This window comes from Halichoeres trimaculatus, unplaced genomic scaffold, assembly GCF_033239565.1.
Source record: "Halichoeres trimaculatus isolate MK-OKI-2021-1 unplaced genomic scaffold, fHalTri1.1 fHalTri1_scaffold_18, whole genome shotgun sequence".
NCBI lineage: Eukaryota > Metazoa > Chordata > Actinopteri > Labriformes > Labridae > Halichoeres > Halichoeres trimaculatus.
The window spans coordinates 5,004,529-5,019,476 of record NW_027437196.1 but is presented as its reverse complement, the minus strand read 5'-3'; the positions used below and the strand labels follow the sequence as shown (position 1 = coordinate 5,019,476).

The 14,948-nt window shown below is 40.2% G+C and overlaps 1 protein-coding gene across 5 annotated transcripts in view; it reads left to right on the top strand.

The window, feature by feature from the left end:
• LOC141807243 (disco-interacting protein 2 homolog C-like) overlaps positions 1–14,948 on the top strand; it is an 87,415-nt gene that overhangs the window by 23,689 nt on the left and 48,778 nt on the right. Inside the window, exons 2-9 of one of the 5 annotated variants that reach the window (XM_074693096.1) lie at positions 615–686; positions 1,263–1,367; positions 3,361–3,486; positions 6,579–6,609; positions 6,721–6,875; positions 9,144–9,266; positions 9,657–9,803; positions 13,060–13,179. In XM_074693096.1, the coding sequence (XP_074549197.1) occupies positions 615–686; positions 1,263–1,367; positions 3,361–3,486; positions 6,579–6,609; positions 6,721–6,875; positions 9,144–9,266; positions 9,657–9,803; positions 13,060–13,179 (879 nt within the window). Of the gene's footprint in view, positions 1–614; positions 687–1,262; positions 1,368–3,360; positions 3,487–6,578; positions 6,876–9,143; positions 9,267–9,656; positions 9,804–13,059; positions 13,180–14,948 lie in introns of all 5 variants that reach the window. The other 4 variants (XM_074693094.1, XM_074693093.1, XM_074693095.1 and 1 more) reach the window with 4 other exon arrangements.

The following is a 14,948-nucleotide window of genomic DNA, read 5'->3' as shown; positions in this document are numbered from 1 at the left end:
AGTGGTTGTGTACGCTCCATGAGGTCTGTTTGGGCTTTTTTTATTGCGTACGACGAGTTGATCTCCTGTTACTGAAACAACAAAATGACAAAAGACTTCAAAACATGTCAGGTGTTGGCGTCCATGAGTTGGAGAGCATTGATTGGACTTCCTTGTGCTGCTGTTTGTCCTGAAACTGATTCTGATGAAATGAAACAAGTGACGTTTTGATGGGAGCTGCTGCAAGTGGACACTGACGGACTCACCCTTACCCGTAACCCCTCACTAACATCCCTAACACGCCACTTTATCCGTTTGTCCCCATCGCCATCCGTTTTCACCACGTCATTTTTGTGTTGTTTGAGTTCTGTTTCACATTTTAACTTTAATTAACAGTCTAGACGGAGACGCTCAAAGACTGGGAGAGACAGAAAAGGTTGGCTGTGTCTCAAACTGAGGGACGGGCGCTTTACGTGGTGATTGGCCGAGAACCCACGAGCACCGACCTCTCTATAAAAGATCTAATTAACCATAAAATCTGTTTTTATGAATTATTTTCTGGCTCAGTCACTCAAACAGCCCACGCCGCCCTCGCTGGCTCTCTCACGCTCTTATCTATCTCTATCTGTTTGCAGGGGACATCACTCAGAAGGGTTATGAGAAGAAGAGGCAAAAGCTGATCAGGGCATTTGTTCCACATGCTGGAGGTAATTTAGCAACCTCTGACCCCCCCACACACAGCCCCTTCACCCCTCTGCTTAGATACTCCCACCCCACTCCGAGGGGATCGATCCCGTCTCATGACAAATACAGTAGCGATAATTCTCCCCCATCGATTCAGTCTTCAGCCGCCGCCGCCATTAGTGAATGTAGGTTAAGACTCCCTCGAGCTCCTCTGAATCTGAGCCGCTTTCCACACTCACACACACACACGCACACACGCACACATACACACTTGTCCCCACACTTCTTACACAATCTCTAACACAAACATGGGTCACAAATTACTCAGGGATATTCTTTCGTAGAGCAACAACACACCTGCCACATTATTCTACTTTCCTTTCATGTTGTTTTTAATTATTTTCTTTTATGAAGTCAGAAAAATTTGATTTTTCTGCCGATTCAATTCATCTCCATGTTTGTTTTTTCCTTTTTGCCCTGGTCTTATTGCTTTTGTGAAACCTGTGTGTGCATATCTCTGTGTGTGTGTCTGTGTGTGTGTGTGTGTGTGTTTATATATGTGTGTGTCTGTCTGCCTGCTTGCCTGCTTGCCTCTCTAGGTATGGAAGGGCCCATGTCCCATCGGGCCCCGCTTGGCCCTCCCTCTGCTGCCCGTTTCCACCGGCGGCGGACTTCAGGCACCCGAGACGAGCGCTACAGATCAGGTACACAAACTTCACCTGCATGGCCGCCACAGGAAGTGACAGAGAATTTACAGATTAAGGTTTTTATCCTTTGAGACGATAGATTTTAGTATGTTGGAGATCCTGTATAAAGCTCATAAGAAACTATTACTAATCAACATCCAGAGTTGTTTTGAAAAAGAGTAGGGGTGGGAGAAAAAAATGTTATATAGTAGCATCACAATTTTTAATCAGGATTTTTGGTTAAATTCTTTATTTTTAAGTCCTTCATTTTAGTCTTTTATTTTTAAGCTTGGTTGAAAAAAAATTGAGATGTCAGATCCTCTGATTAAATCCTAAAAACTGACTCTCATGGGATTAGGGATGGGTACCTTTCACTTTTGAAATGATACAGTACTGATGCCCAGTACCTGGCAATCAGTATTGGTACTCAACGGTACCAATTTTTGATACTTTTTTGTGTTTATATGGTAAAAAATATAAATTTGTTTAAAGATAAAATCTCTTTTTTTCAGTTTAACATATTTTATCTTTAACATATAACCTTGCAATGCTGTATTGATGTCCAGTATGGAAAATCGCCTATTCTTCCACTCCCTCACAGTCACAAGGATGTGTTTAGTTACCTAAACATGGTACCTTTTGATTTTACATGAATTGGTACCCGGGTACTTCTGACTGAAATGGGTCAGTACCTATAAAAATACCTAATTCAGTAACCATCCCTACATGTGATGTGCATTTTTGGGGAAAATATGGCTCCTGATTAAGTTTGTAGTAAATTTCCTTAATTTTGGGGGATCAGCGATCAGGGATCAGTGATAGGGGATCAGCGATCGGTCCCTCCCTACATATGAAACAGATCTTATAAACCTCCAGGAAGGTCTGACAGCCAGTCATTGTTGCTTTTTGCTCTGAGACCTAAAACTCAGGACACTTTATTGGTTGTTTGAGTTTAAACATAAAGATTTTATTGTTTCACAGGTGTTGTTCAATGATTTTCAATAAAGTAAGATTGGACCATTGAAGGTATATGCTGTCAGTTATAAAAAATAAAAAATAGAAATTGGTATCGGCCCAAATCAGGATCGGCAGGTCAGGCTTATTAAAGATCGGAGATAGGCCAGAAAATTGTGATTGGTGCACCCCTAGTCTGTGAAAATCTTCATCATCATCATTCAACGTTTTCGCAAGAATCAGGAATGACAAAAAATCGCAATTTGAATCAAACTCCAAAAATCATAAAAGAATCAAATCACGAGAAAAGCATGATGTCTCATCCCTAAAAAAAAGAAATTTGTAATAATTGAAAAGAATTTGAACGTTCAAAAAGACGAGATTCAGAACCAAGCTAAAGGAACCTGGACAAAGACACCAAAGGAGCAAAATCAAAGTATATCTTAGGAAACATTATCCAAGCTAAGAAATCATGGGGATAAGTGTTGAGAAAAAACTTGCATTTTGTTTTGTTGAAATAAGGAAAGTCAACATACACATCTTTTATGATACTTTGTGCTTTTGTTGGTTGCTTTTTTTGAAAACAAGAAAAAATGAAGTGTAACATGGCATGTTTGCCTGTAGCTCCTTATTTTGTGAGAGCAGGGCAGATGTAATAAAAAACTTTCTTCTTTCTGCTCCTTTTCATTCATATGTATGGTTTCTGTTTTTTTGTATCAAATTGTTCTATTTTTTTGACAGAATGAATCAAAGTCAAACAAACATGTCGGGCAGATTAAGGAACATCAGACCAATCAAAGTAATCAAACTGGTGATAAAACTTAGAGGAAATCCTCATGCAGATGCAGTGAAAGTGAAAAAGCACCAAAGGAGTGTTTCCTGGACTCATGTTGTGTATGTTTGAGAAACTCTCTGGATTAGGATTCATGCCATCATAGAGAATATGCAGATACTGCAGATAACATCTGTGGATTCAAAGCTCTGAAACCCACTCTGTCACTGAAGCAGTGAGTCGTCTGTTCTTCAGTGGGAATAAATCTGTTCCTCTCCCTCTCAGACGTCCACACCGAGGCCGTGCAGGCCGTGTTGGCTCGACATGTGGAGAGGAAGGTGGCGGTGCCGATGCCTTCAAAGAGACGTTCGCTGGTGGTGCAGACCTCCATGGATGCTTACACGCCTCCAGGTGACGAGACACACACCAAACACATGCACGTACACCCCTCCACCTGTGTTTCTAAACCTGAGCTCTGTTTGAGGGTTTTAGAGTTAAAGCTTTGGACTGGCACCAGTTTATTGCTTCATAAGAGTGCAAAATAATCCCTGCGGGGAAAGTCTAACTACACTGCAAAAACTAGAATCTTAAAAAGTGTTTTAGTCTTATTTTCAGTAGAAAATGTCTCTTTAGAGTTAATATGAGCCACATTAACCTGAGTAGTCAAAAAAAAAAAGTCTTTTTACAAGTTATTTAAAGTCAAAATTGATGTCTGAGTTGCTCGTAATGAGTAAAAAAAAATCTGCCAGTGGAACAAGATAAAAATCATTAGTTTTAACATTATTCTAGTTAAGCAAATTTTCTATAAAATTTTTCTTCTTCCATTGGCAGATTTTTTTATTGGTTACAAGCAATCCAGACATCATTTTTGTCTCACGCCAGGTCTCAGTTTGTGTCCGCAAGTTTCATGTCAGTGGGCAGCATGGTGCAGCGAGGGAAATCCGTCTGTGGAGGAGAATTATTAGATCATATGGGCACAAACATTGTCAGACAGAAACACTGATGTTCTTAGATTAATATTTAGATCCTTGAATTAGATATGACACCAAGAATGTTTCTAACATTTCACTGTTCTTCCACCAATCTATGAAATACTTCACTATGAAAGAGCAGCGCGAGCTGTCAGCTGATTTCTCCCCATAAAAAAAAAAGTGTTTTCTTTATTGGTTTACTTAAAGATAAAAGTAGATCTGCTTTTATCAGTTTTGAACACACTCCCATGTCCATGATAAAGTCTCTGCAGAGAACATTCAGAAGACGCTGGATCAAACTTTCAGCAGGATTTTTTTAAGGAAGCTGTTTGATTACAGGATTTACTTTGAAGATTATTATTTCACACCTCATAAAATGATCATATAAACATGAACTGTGTGTGAAACAGTGACGATTTCATAACAAAACATGTTCATTTACATGAGATCGCAAACAATATGCTCGTCTCATGGTACGAATAATCATAAAACTCCGGTCTACATGTGCGTAATTGCGCACGATCGACACACTTTGGCTCCACTCCCTCCTCAGTCTGTGACAGGTTCAGGCTGGAATCTGCAGCTTCTTTCAGAGCTCAAACACATCTTTAAAAGACAACTTTCCATATTTCTGGACCTGAACGGAAACATTTAATAATATTGTGGCTTCTAACAGTCAGACATCACGGATTAATTAATCAAGGTATAAACCAAGGATATGAAAATTAAATATTCAAAACTCTGCTGTATTTTAGTTTGTCACATGCATCACTGCAGTGATTTCTTTGCAGACAAGTTTCTTCTGACTTACTCAAACGCCACTTTTTCGGCTGCCAAACAACACAGCGCCGTTTCTCCCTACCTCTGTTGCTATGGCGCTGTCGATTACCAGCATGGTAGTGCGTCCCTGCATGTCGTAAATTCCATGGGTTTGGCCAAGTGAACCTTGAATATTTAGGGGCACGTTATGTAAATTACGATTGTTTTCAGCCGCCACATTTATCAACAGCTGATCAGGCGTACGCCGTGATTGGCCCCAGTACTCATGTTTCATAAATCACACGTGAATGATGCCATAAGCCCATTTTTACACCTAAATCTGCGCCAATTTCCACGCAAGATTGATAAATGAGGCCCATAGTGTGCAGACTGAAAGCTCCACTTTGTGAAGAAAGATGGTGCTGGAGAGAGCTACACAGCTGCAGGGAAACATCACATTGCAGGAATCATCGCATTGAAAGTCTAAGTTGGAAAGCAGAGACACTACACGGCTCTTTCAGTGTGTTTTGAATTAGTTTGACACTTCGACAAACTATTCAAAGAACTTGTGCAGACTATATTATAAGTATTACGGTATTTCTGGATTTGTCCACTTCTCCTGAAAGATTTTGCTGCAGCTGTCTCGCAGCTTGGCTAAAAAATGTACTAAGACGAATTCCAAAACCTTTCTGCTCTTGTTAGTCATTAAAACCCACAAAAATGTCAGAACTGGATTCAGATTGAAAAGCAGCAGCAGATTCTGTTACGTAAAGGATATTACTCTTCATGGTGTGCATGTTTCAAGGACGAGGTGACTTGACTTTCACTCAACTCAGCAGTTTAAAGAAATCCTGAACCCTGGAAGAGGCAGTCCCCTCACACACACACACTCACACACTTTGGTTATCTGCATGAACTGGGTTGCACTAAGCCTAAAATTTGCCCCTGGAGAGGCTGCCCTGTGCCCAGACAGGATTAGATTGTAATGCTGCGTGGCTGACACAGAAACACACTCACTTCACCGAGAAACTGCAAACGCACACTTTTCCTGAGGCCTGAGCCCTACTGACAGATTTACAGCGAAAACAAACCGCAGACACTCAGCTTCTGTGGAAAACGGAGAAAAACGGATTATTTCCAAACGATTCTTTGAGACGTTTCCCTCCGCAGCCGCAGCGAGGTGAAACAGAGACGCTGACCTTTACCTCAAATATGAGCTCATTAGATTGAACATAATCAGAGCTGAAAACACAAAATTGGTTCTGATTGAATTTTAATGAAGGAATGTAATAACTTTATTCACCAGCCATTTCCTTTTTAACCTTTTCAAATCGAAGCCGAAGCCTCCGCAGCGCGTCACAGGAACCTGAATCAGACGCTTTAACACAGGACACAAACCGCTTTAGAGGAATCTGGAGGGAAAATCGAGTGATTCTGCCTCTTAATGAAACTTTAAGTTCAGATCCTGTGTCTGCTAAGATGATTACCTCTTGTTTGAAGAATTAAACTCTGCTGTTCACTTCAAACACTCAGCCTGAAGCCAGCTCAAACTTAATTGCTTCTTGTTGTTTTTCTCCATCAGCTGACTAATTATTGACATTTTGGCTCTGCCAGCTTAAATCTCTGCAGTCTGCCGCTCATGAAGCTTTGATGTTTATATCATGATGTGCTGGTTTAGAGACGATGCTTCACACCACCTGATGTCTCATGTTGTGTTCATGTTGTGTGACTGTTTCCTGTTGACCAATAATGTCTGACACTGACTCTCACTAGGCCTGTCCCCCCTGTGCTCAGACTCCTCGTCGGGCTCAGAGGAGGAGGCGGGGCCGGGCGACGACATGTCAGGCATGGAGCACTGGATGAGCCGCCCTTCCCAGTTAGGCCCCGCCCACCTGGGTTCCACCTCCTCCTCGTCCTCGTCCACGCAGAGCGGAGGCAGCGGCAACGCGGGGCGCCTGGCCGACTCGCTGGCCCACGCACACATCTCGCACCTTGCGCACTCGCACCTGGCGCACACACACCTGGGCCAGTCGCACCACCAGCAGAGCCACCTGTCCCAGTCACACCACGGTAAGACGGCAGAGAGGAGGAGTCTGGAGACATGAAACAGGCTGTGAAATTTGTTCAAACTGAATTGAAGTGAAGTTTTTATATTTAAATTTTTTAAAATTAGCTCTCAGGGTGCAGGTTTGTCCTCGTGTTTTAGTCTTAAGCCTCGTGCACAGAGGCCCTGGTCCATGTCATTCTGCTCCTTCTTCCTGTTTCCTGCTCCGTCCTCTGTCCCATTCTCCCTGAATAAAGACACAAAAATACCCAGAAATGTAACTTCAGAAAAGTTTGCTGATATCAAGACTCTACATCAAGATTGTGAGACTGCAAGTAATGAGAAATATAACTGTTGGTAAAACTCATTAGCCTATTAATCCTCATTAAGTTAAGTCTCAGAAAATGTTTCCTAAAGCTCAAAATGAACTTGTCAAATGTTTTGTTAAGTCCACAACCCAAATAATCCGTTATCTGTAGGGAAGGATTGACAGAAATGACAAATAAACACACTTAAGAAGAGTCAAACGAGAATTTTAACATTAAAATCATCAAATTAATTTACTCGATTGACTCAATAGAAATCATTTTAAACTTAACACTGACTTCTTCCAGGAATTATTACAAAATAAGTAAAAAAATCATAGCTATGTTTATTTGACTTCATTGGGAGATATCAGTGTGTTTTTCTCAGCAAGGAGCTACACTGTTAAATGTTGTTAAGGACCAGTAGATGAACAGAAAAGCATCACAGGTATTTGATATCACACTGAAAAATTATTATTATTTATTTATCTATTTTTATTCATTTATTTATTTATTTATTTTTCTTTCCCTTTTTTCCTTTTTATCTGTTTTTTCCTTTTTCTTCTTGTTTTCTTCCTTTTTTCCTTTGTGTTTTTTTTCTCTTTTTTTTCTTCACTTCACTTTTTCTTCACACTGAAAAATTGTGATTAACATCAGTGGTTCTCAGTGGGTCTTAGGATCCACCATTATGGGCGCCAAAAAGGGGGAGATTCTAGGGGCCCATCATTAACAGAGGCCCAGAAAGGCCCCTAATAAAATATAATGCTGACAAAAATAGGATGACACTATGGAAGTTTGTTATAAATATATATATATAAATAATTACAACATACTAGTCACGTTATGTTTATTTGTTTTGGAAACATTTCTCAACGCCCCCCCCTTTTTTTTCAAATATCTTTATTAATTTTTTATATTATATATAAAAGGTATATATTTTCACACATATATCCACATACACATACATTTATACATATATGCACATACACATACATACATACACATGCATAGACATATACGCCCATATTAAATTACACAACAGTTAGATAGAACAAGAGATATCACAAACCCCCCCCAAAAAACAAAACAGGAGGGCCATGTTACACTTTAAAAATGGAAAATTACAAATAACTAAATCAGAGAAAGCATTCAAACTTCACTCTTCTGTATGAAGTAGCCTCTAACACAAGTGTTAAACTTTAAAGTGAGTATTTTATTTTAATGGAAGAGGTTATTTTATATTCCAGTTAAGTATTTTTCAGGTGATTTAATTTGAGAGAATTATATGTTCAGGAATAAGAGATGTCCCTTGACATATTTTTTTGTGGAGGATCAGTCTTTCAGGAAATAAATTAATCTACATTCTGTTGTTTTCAGAGTGTTCAGTGCTTCCCCTACCAAAAAACAAAATATCATTAAAATGCACAGTTTTATTTTAACAGCATAAAATTTTTGGCTTGCCTAGTAGCCCAAGAAGTATTTTTTTTCATGGGGCCCAAAATCCCGAGTGGCACCCCTGCTCACCATCACCCCACAATGACGAACCATGACCCAAAAGTGGGAACATCTTCAAACTCTCAAATTCATTTAATGAAAATGTGGTGGAGTTTGAACCTGAGCTAGTAGAAAGTATCTCAGTTTGCCATCATGTGCCAACACCTCGCTGCACGAAACATCAAGATTTTGATCCTCCTTGTTCCTTACACAGCACTTCACTCTATAAAAACCCTTCAAAATAAAAGCACAGGGTTCTTTTCTTAATTTTTTTGCTAAGGCAAAAGTTTGAGTCCATGAAAACGTCTACTTGACCAACTTTTGGTTGTGACCCACCAGCTGAGATACACTGATTTAGATGAGGATCTCTCAAATCAAAGATGAATTTGCAGTTTTTTAATGCAGACTCTGCCCTTTTTCAAAAAAGTTTAATTCTGTACAATTTTTCAGCAGTATCCTTAAAAAGACAGACTTGTACTCTTCGTGTGCACGCAGGTATCGGCCACCTGTCTCTGAAGAGGAAGGGCGCCCTGAGCGTGGCGGAGAACGGAGGATCTCTGAGACGATCCTGTGAGTTTGGATCCGACATGCTGTGGCCGCCACCGCTGGAGTCAGACGGTACGTCCAAAACACAGACCAGACAAACCAACCAAAGAGTTCGATTTAGTTTGTAGTTTTCTCTCTGGTTTGACATTTAACAGATACTTGAGTTTTTGAGTCTCAACACTTTGTTTCGTAAAAGCGAGCGGACAAAGAGAGGGTTGTTTTGAAGCAGGTATTGTGTTGAAAATGTCCCATGATGCCAGACCTCATTCTCTCCTGTGTGTGCCAGGAATGTGACCTAAATTAAAAAGCAACAAAACGATCATCACGGCGTGTTTAATCGCCCGTTATGGCAACAAAACAAAGCACTCAACAAACAGCGCGGTGATAGATCCGAACAATGAGTCACCACTGGCTGTTTGTCTGTTTACATCCCCCCCTCTGTCCCCCTCCATCTGCCTGCAGAGAACCACTCGGCCCCCCCGGATGTGACGGGCTACTCGTCGGACTCGTCTCACTCCCACACCGAGCGTCACCACATGTCCAACATGGGAACCATCGCCAGGAACACTCAGAAGTACGGCAACGCGGAGCGCATGGAGACGGGTGATGGTAAGAGTCAACCTCCTCCCTGCTGCTGAACTCCTCTCTGCTCCCAACCGGAGCGTCTGGAGAAAGACGTAGAAGACAGTCGGACAGAAATAGAAACTCCTTAATCAGGAGGTGAGCTCAAATTGGACCATCGCCTCAGAGAACGGGCCAATTACAGCGAGTCTGTTCATGTCACTCCCCTGGATGAACAGATTGGTCTTTTCTTTTTTTACTCTTTGTTTTTTTAAGGAAATCTGAGTGAGCATCTCTGTTCTTTTTCAGCATGCTTCACAATCACGCAATCACAGCCAAAAGAGTGAGAGCTGATCACAACAGCCACAGTCTGTGGTCCATTCAAGCTGAGAATTGAATGAGCTGCTTAAGAAACACATGGGCCTCATGCAGAAAGTGAGACACCAACACATCTCCTCTCCTCTCCTCTATTTCTGTTTGTCCCCCACGACTCCTTCCTGTTTTAATGAGAGCCATTGATTTCCCGTGTGCTCGGGGATAAAACTGGCAGCACTTATCTTGTTTTCACGGTCTAAAGATTGTTCGTCCAGTTCAATAAAAACACAATAAATAAAAACGTGGATAAGACTTTGCTTTACCTAAAACACTCCTTAGTTTATGTTAAAGATCTGAGGAGAACAGACGTGTTTTAACCTCTTGGAACCAACTGATGAGGCCTGGTCTGATTCAGCTTCGCCTGGGCTGTCATCAAAAGAGCTGCCCCGCCTCTGTAACAAGTTTAAATTTCATAACAGCCCTAAACTTATTTAGTAATGCGTAAAACTTCCTTTAGAACATGTTAAAACAGAAATCTAAAGTTATATCCGGATGCAGCGATATCTTGTGACACAGTTTGAAAACACGAGACCTTTAAAACTGCAAAGGTTGAAATCTGCATCTGATGCCGCTGAGTACTGAACCCCAAAAGATTCATAATTAAATAAATAAATGAATAAAAACAACAATTTGAAAAAAAAAAGTTTTTTATAAATAGCAGGAAAATATGTAATTAGGCAATTAAATTGTGAAATATGTTTTATTTTTCTTTAATATCAAAGTATAATTATTTAATATTTCATAATGATTATTTTAACAATTCCATTTTTTTTTAAATATTGAATTTGTATTTATTTTTCAAGCTTTAATAAAATAAAAAAAACGTTTTTTACAAAGTTAATTTTTATTTCATAATGTCGTTTTTAGGGATGGGTACCTTTCACATTTGAAACAATATGGTACTGATGCCTGGTTCCTGGCAATCGGTACTCAACGGTACCAATTTTTGGTATTTTTTTGTGTTTCTGTGGTACTAAAATATAAATTTCTTTAATGATAAAATATATATATTTTTTCAATTTTACATATTTATTCTTCAATACACAAACTTGCAATGCTGTGTTGATGTTCAGCATGGAAAATCCCCTACTCTTCCACTCCTCACAGTCACAAGGATGCATCTAAACATGGTACCTTTTGATTTTACGTGAATTGGTACCCGGTACTTTTGACAGAATTTGGTCGGTACCTATTAAAGTACCTAATTTGGTACCCATCCATAGTCGTTTTCCAGCCTAATGACTTGGTCTTTCAATCAAAGCACATAGGGCAGAGCCAGTTAAGTGATTGGCTGATCCTTCACACAGAAATTGCAGCAGCACTTGCAGTATTGATAAAAAAATGGAGACCTATCACTGATACCGAGAAGACTGAAAAGCTAAAAACAGGAGTGTATGACACGTTAGAGACACAATGGCTGCAGGAGAGAAGTTGGTTTCAAAGTTTCTCTTTTAGCTGCTGGGAGTGGAGGTCTGCAGCTAGACCCCTATTAAACCATTAAAAAAAAAAACTTTGTAAAAAACGTTACTTTATTTCATAAAATATAGATTTTAAAAAGTATGAAAGTATGGCCAATTTATCTATTTTCTGCTATTTATTGAAAGGTATTTATTTCAAAATGTTGTTTTTTTTTACTTAATTATGAACCTTTTGGGGTTCCGTAGTTGAGTCTCTTACATCTATGGCAGAAAAGAGGCATGCTGACTTAACAGCAGCAGGGGATGATTCTCGAGCTGAGGATTCACTGCTGGTGTTTGTCACACATAAACAATACCTGGGCTGCTTGCCAAAGAACATTTGCCGACCGTTTTAGTGTTTTCTTTTTTTTCAAACGAGTTCCTTTTTTGTTGGTACATTAACGGACAATTCCTCTCGCTATACTCCTTTTATACATGTCGCAAGTAGTGGCTTTGTTTACACCTAAAACTTTATGATCTTATCTGCCCTTTCATAGTAAAGCGTGTAGGTTGTCGTTACAAGTAATAAAGTGAAGAAAAGATGAAATAAAAGCATCAGAAATATTATTTTTTATGAGCCAAACTCCCTGTTTTTCGTTCCCTTTAAAAACTGTTCTAAACTTGTGCGACCTTGAACTCTTTTCTAATCGCAGGCTGAGTATCTAGTTACATCCCTTAGTCTGTGAATGAAAACTGCACCCAAGAGTTAAATTCCTGATACGATGTTGATGTAAAATTTTGATGGTTTTCTTTAAAAGTCCAGTCTCCTGTTCCCAAGATCATCAACTCCTTAAACTCTGCCGTTCATATCAGCTGTAACAGCTCTAACCTTTTGACCTGCACCCAGAAGTTGAAGCGAAAAACTCTGGGAATGAGCAAAACACGTCTTCTCTTTGTCCTGTAACCTTTCACAACTGGTAATCTTTACCTCAAAGAGATCGGACGCAGCTGCACATGATTTAATGTGCTCTGTGTTTTATGGCAAGAAATTAGAATAACATAAATTAAAGGGAATACAATCAGTTACCTTAAAATCTTTCTCAGCCTGCGGTCAATGACGGTACACACCCTGACCCGTCTTTTTCCTCGTGCTCTCACCGTTAAAGACAAGTAGACGCAGAAAATCAACCAGTTTGATGCCTGATAATAAACAAAAAGCAACATATTTATGATGAACGTGCAGAGTTAGCAGGTCGACGAGGCTGTGGACATAATTCAGAGGAAGAACCCATCAAAGTCTCGGAGAGTGCTGCTGCTGCTGCTGCTGCATGAGGCCCAGTGTTTCTGAAGCTGTCCAAATATTTGGAGCAGACTCTTGGAGACTGTCGTCCAACAAAACTTAGAGTTTGCTTTTGATGAGATAATGAGGACTCTCTTCAAACCGTCCAGACCTCCACTTTTCCTTTCCACTGTGCAGAATCAGACTAAAAGCTTTTGCTCACCGCGTGTGTATGTGTCTGGGGTTCTTACAGGTGTTCCAGTCAGCAGTCGTGTGTCCGCTAAAATCCAGCAGCTCGTGAACACGCTGAAGCAGCCGCGCAGACCTCCGCTCCGGGAGTTCTTTGTCGATGACTTTGACGAACTTCTGGAGGGTTAGAAACCGTCTTTGATCCTGCATGACTCGTGTTCCTGTCTGTCTGAGTTTTTCAGTTGCACTGTGTTTTCCTCCAGTTTATCTCTTCATACATGGGAGTCATGAGTGGTTCTCTGAAAGGTCCCTCCAGTAACCCATGTGTTGGACTCTGCATGGTCCTTCTGTCAGGCTGCAGCTTCACTTCACCTCATTCCAGTAACATGAAAAAGAAAGGAGACGTACTAGAGTGATTCTTTAATTAGGGGAACATTTCATGTCCATGGGGTAAACTTATCAATTTTACTAAGTAACGACCAATTTTGCAGTGCGTCATTTGGGTGATACTTCACTTTTTTTTAATTCAGAAAGTTAACAGGTTCCATCATTTATTTAGCAAAAAATGCAAATCGTGTGTTGGAATTTGCAGTTTTTGTGCTGTCTGATTTCTCAAATGTCAAGTTTTCTCTTTAAAATTTACACTAGAATACACGTTTGTCTTTCTTTCCTTCTTTCTTTCTTTATTTGTTTACTTATCTCAAACATTTGCAGTTTTCAGTTAAATATGTGGCAATATCAAAACATGAATATGTAAACATACGTACAACGTTTAAGAAGGGCCAGGAGAAAGCTAAAGCTAATATGAACCTGCCCCTACTTCCTGAAGCACATCAGTGTATTTAAACAAAGAATAGAATAGAATAGAAGTTTATTTTGTAACGAGTACAACGAAATTGAAGTCACAGCAGCAATCAAGCAGGTGAAGCTCTTCCAATGTGGCATTGGTGTCTGGTGTTAGCTGTGTTAGCCATGTCTGTGAATAGCATGATGCTACTCTCCCCTCTGGTATTCCCTCTGTTGCTGGGTTAGCACAGCTAGTTTGTCCACCTTATTGGAGATAGATATTACGTTCTCAGTAACGATGGATGGAAGGACAGGTCCATGTCGCCACTTCTCAGCTCACACCTGAGAACCAGCACGTCGTCCACACCTCCTTCTCCTCACCTTGTGGGAAACATCAGGCCTAGCACCAGTTAGCATTGACATGCTACAGGCTGCTAACAGCTGATTTTACATGTAAACAATGCAGCCATGGTTACATGTAGGATCTCCAGACAAACACAGGAGAAAAAATAGGAAAAAAAACAGTTTCCACGACCAACAAATGAACCATACAAAGTAATGATCCACTCCAAATACAAAGATTACGAAAAAGAGATGAAAAAATTGCAAAAAAAACAAGAGAGAAGAAGAGAGAGCTGCTGCAAAAGGCAGCCATAGCCAACAGGGCCTAGCAAAGCTTAGCCTTTTACTTACCAAACAAACCAAATCTTGAATTTCTGAGCTTCCTGAATCATCAGCTAAAACATAAAGCTCCTGTGATGAGTTTATTTACATGTAAAAACAGTTTGATAACGTGCTGTAGCGTCAGTACATGTGCTGTCTTGGCATCATCTGTCCCTGCAGCTCCAGCCTGAGCACAGAGAAAGATTGTGGAGTGATGATAGCGGATATTTCTCCCCTGGGACTGAAGTCAGAGCCTGCGGGTGGAGGCTGGGAGGTGGAGGGAGCTGAATAAAGAAAAGAATCAGCATCAATGAAGGTCGCAGAGATACTGCAGCGGCAGAGGGAGAGCTGCTCTCAGAAGTTTATGTAATTAATGATGGTTTCATCGTCTGCTGCACTCTGACGATCTGAACTCCTCTAATTCAGCTGTTTCTGCAAATGTTGACAAAGCGCTAAAATTACCTGCAGAAACTTTGAGTGAAAAGTCTTTTTTAGCTTCTGAAC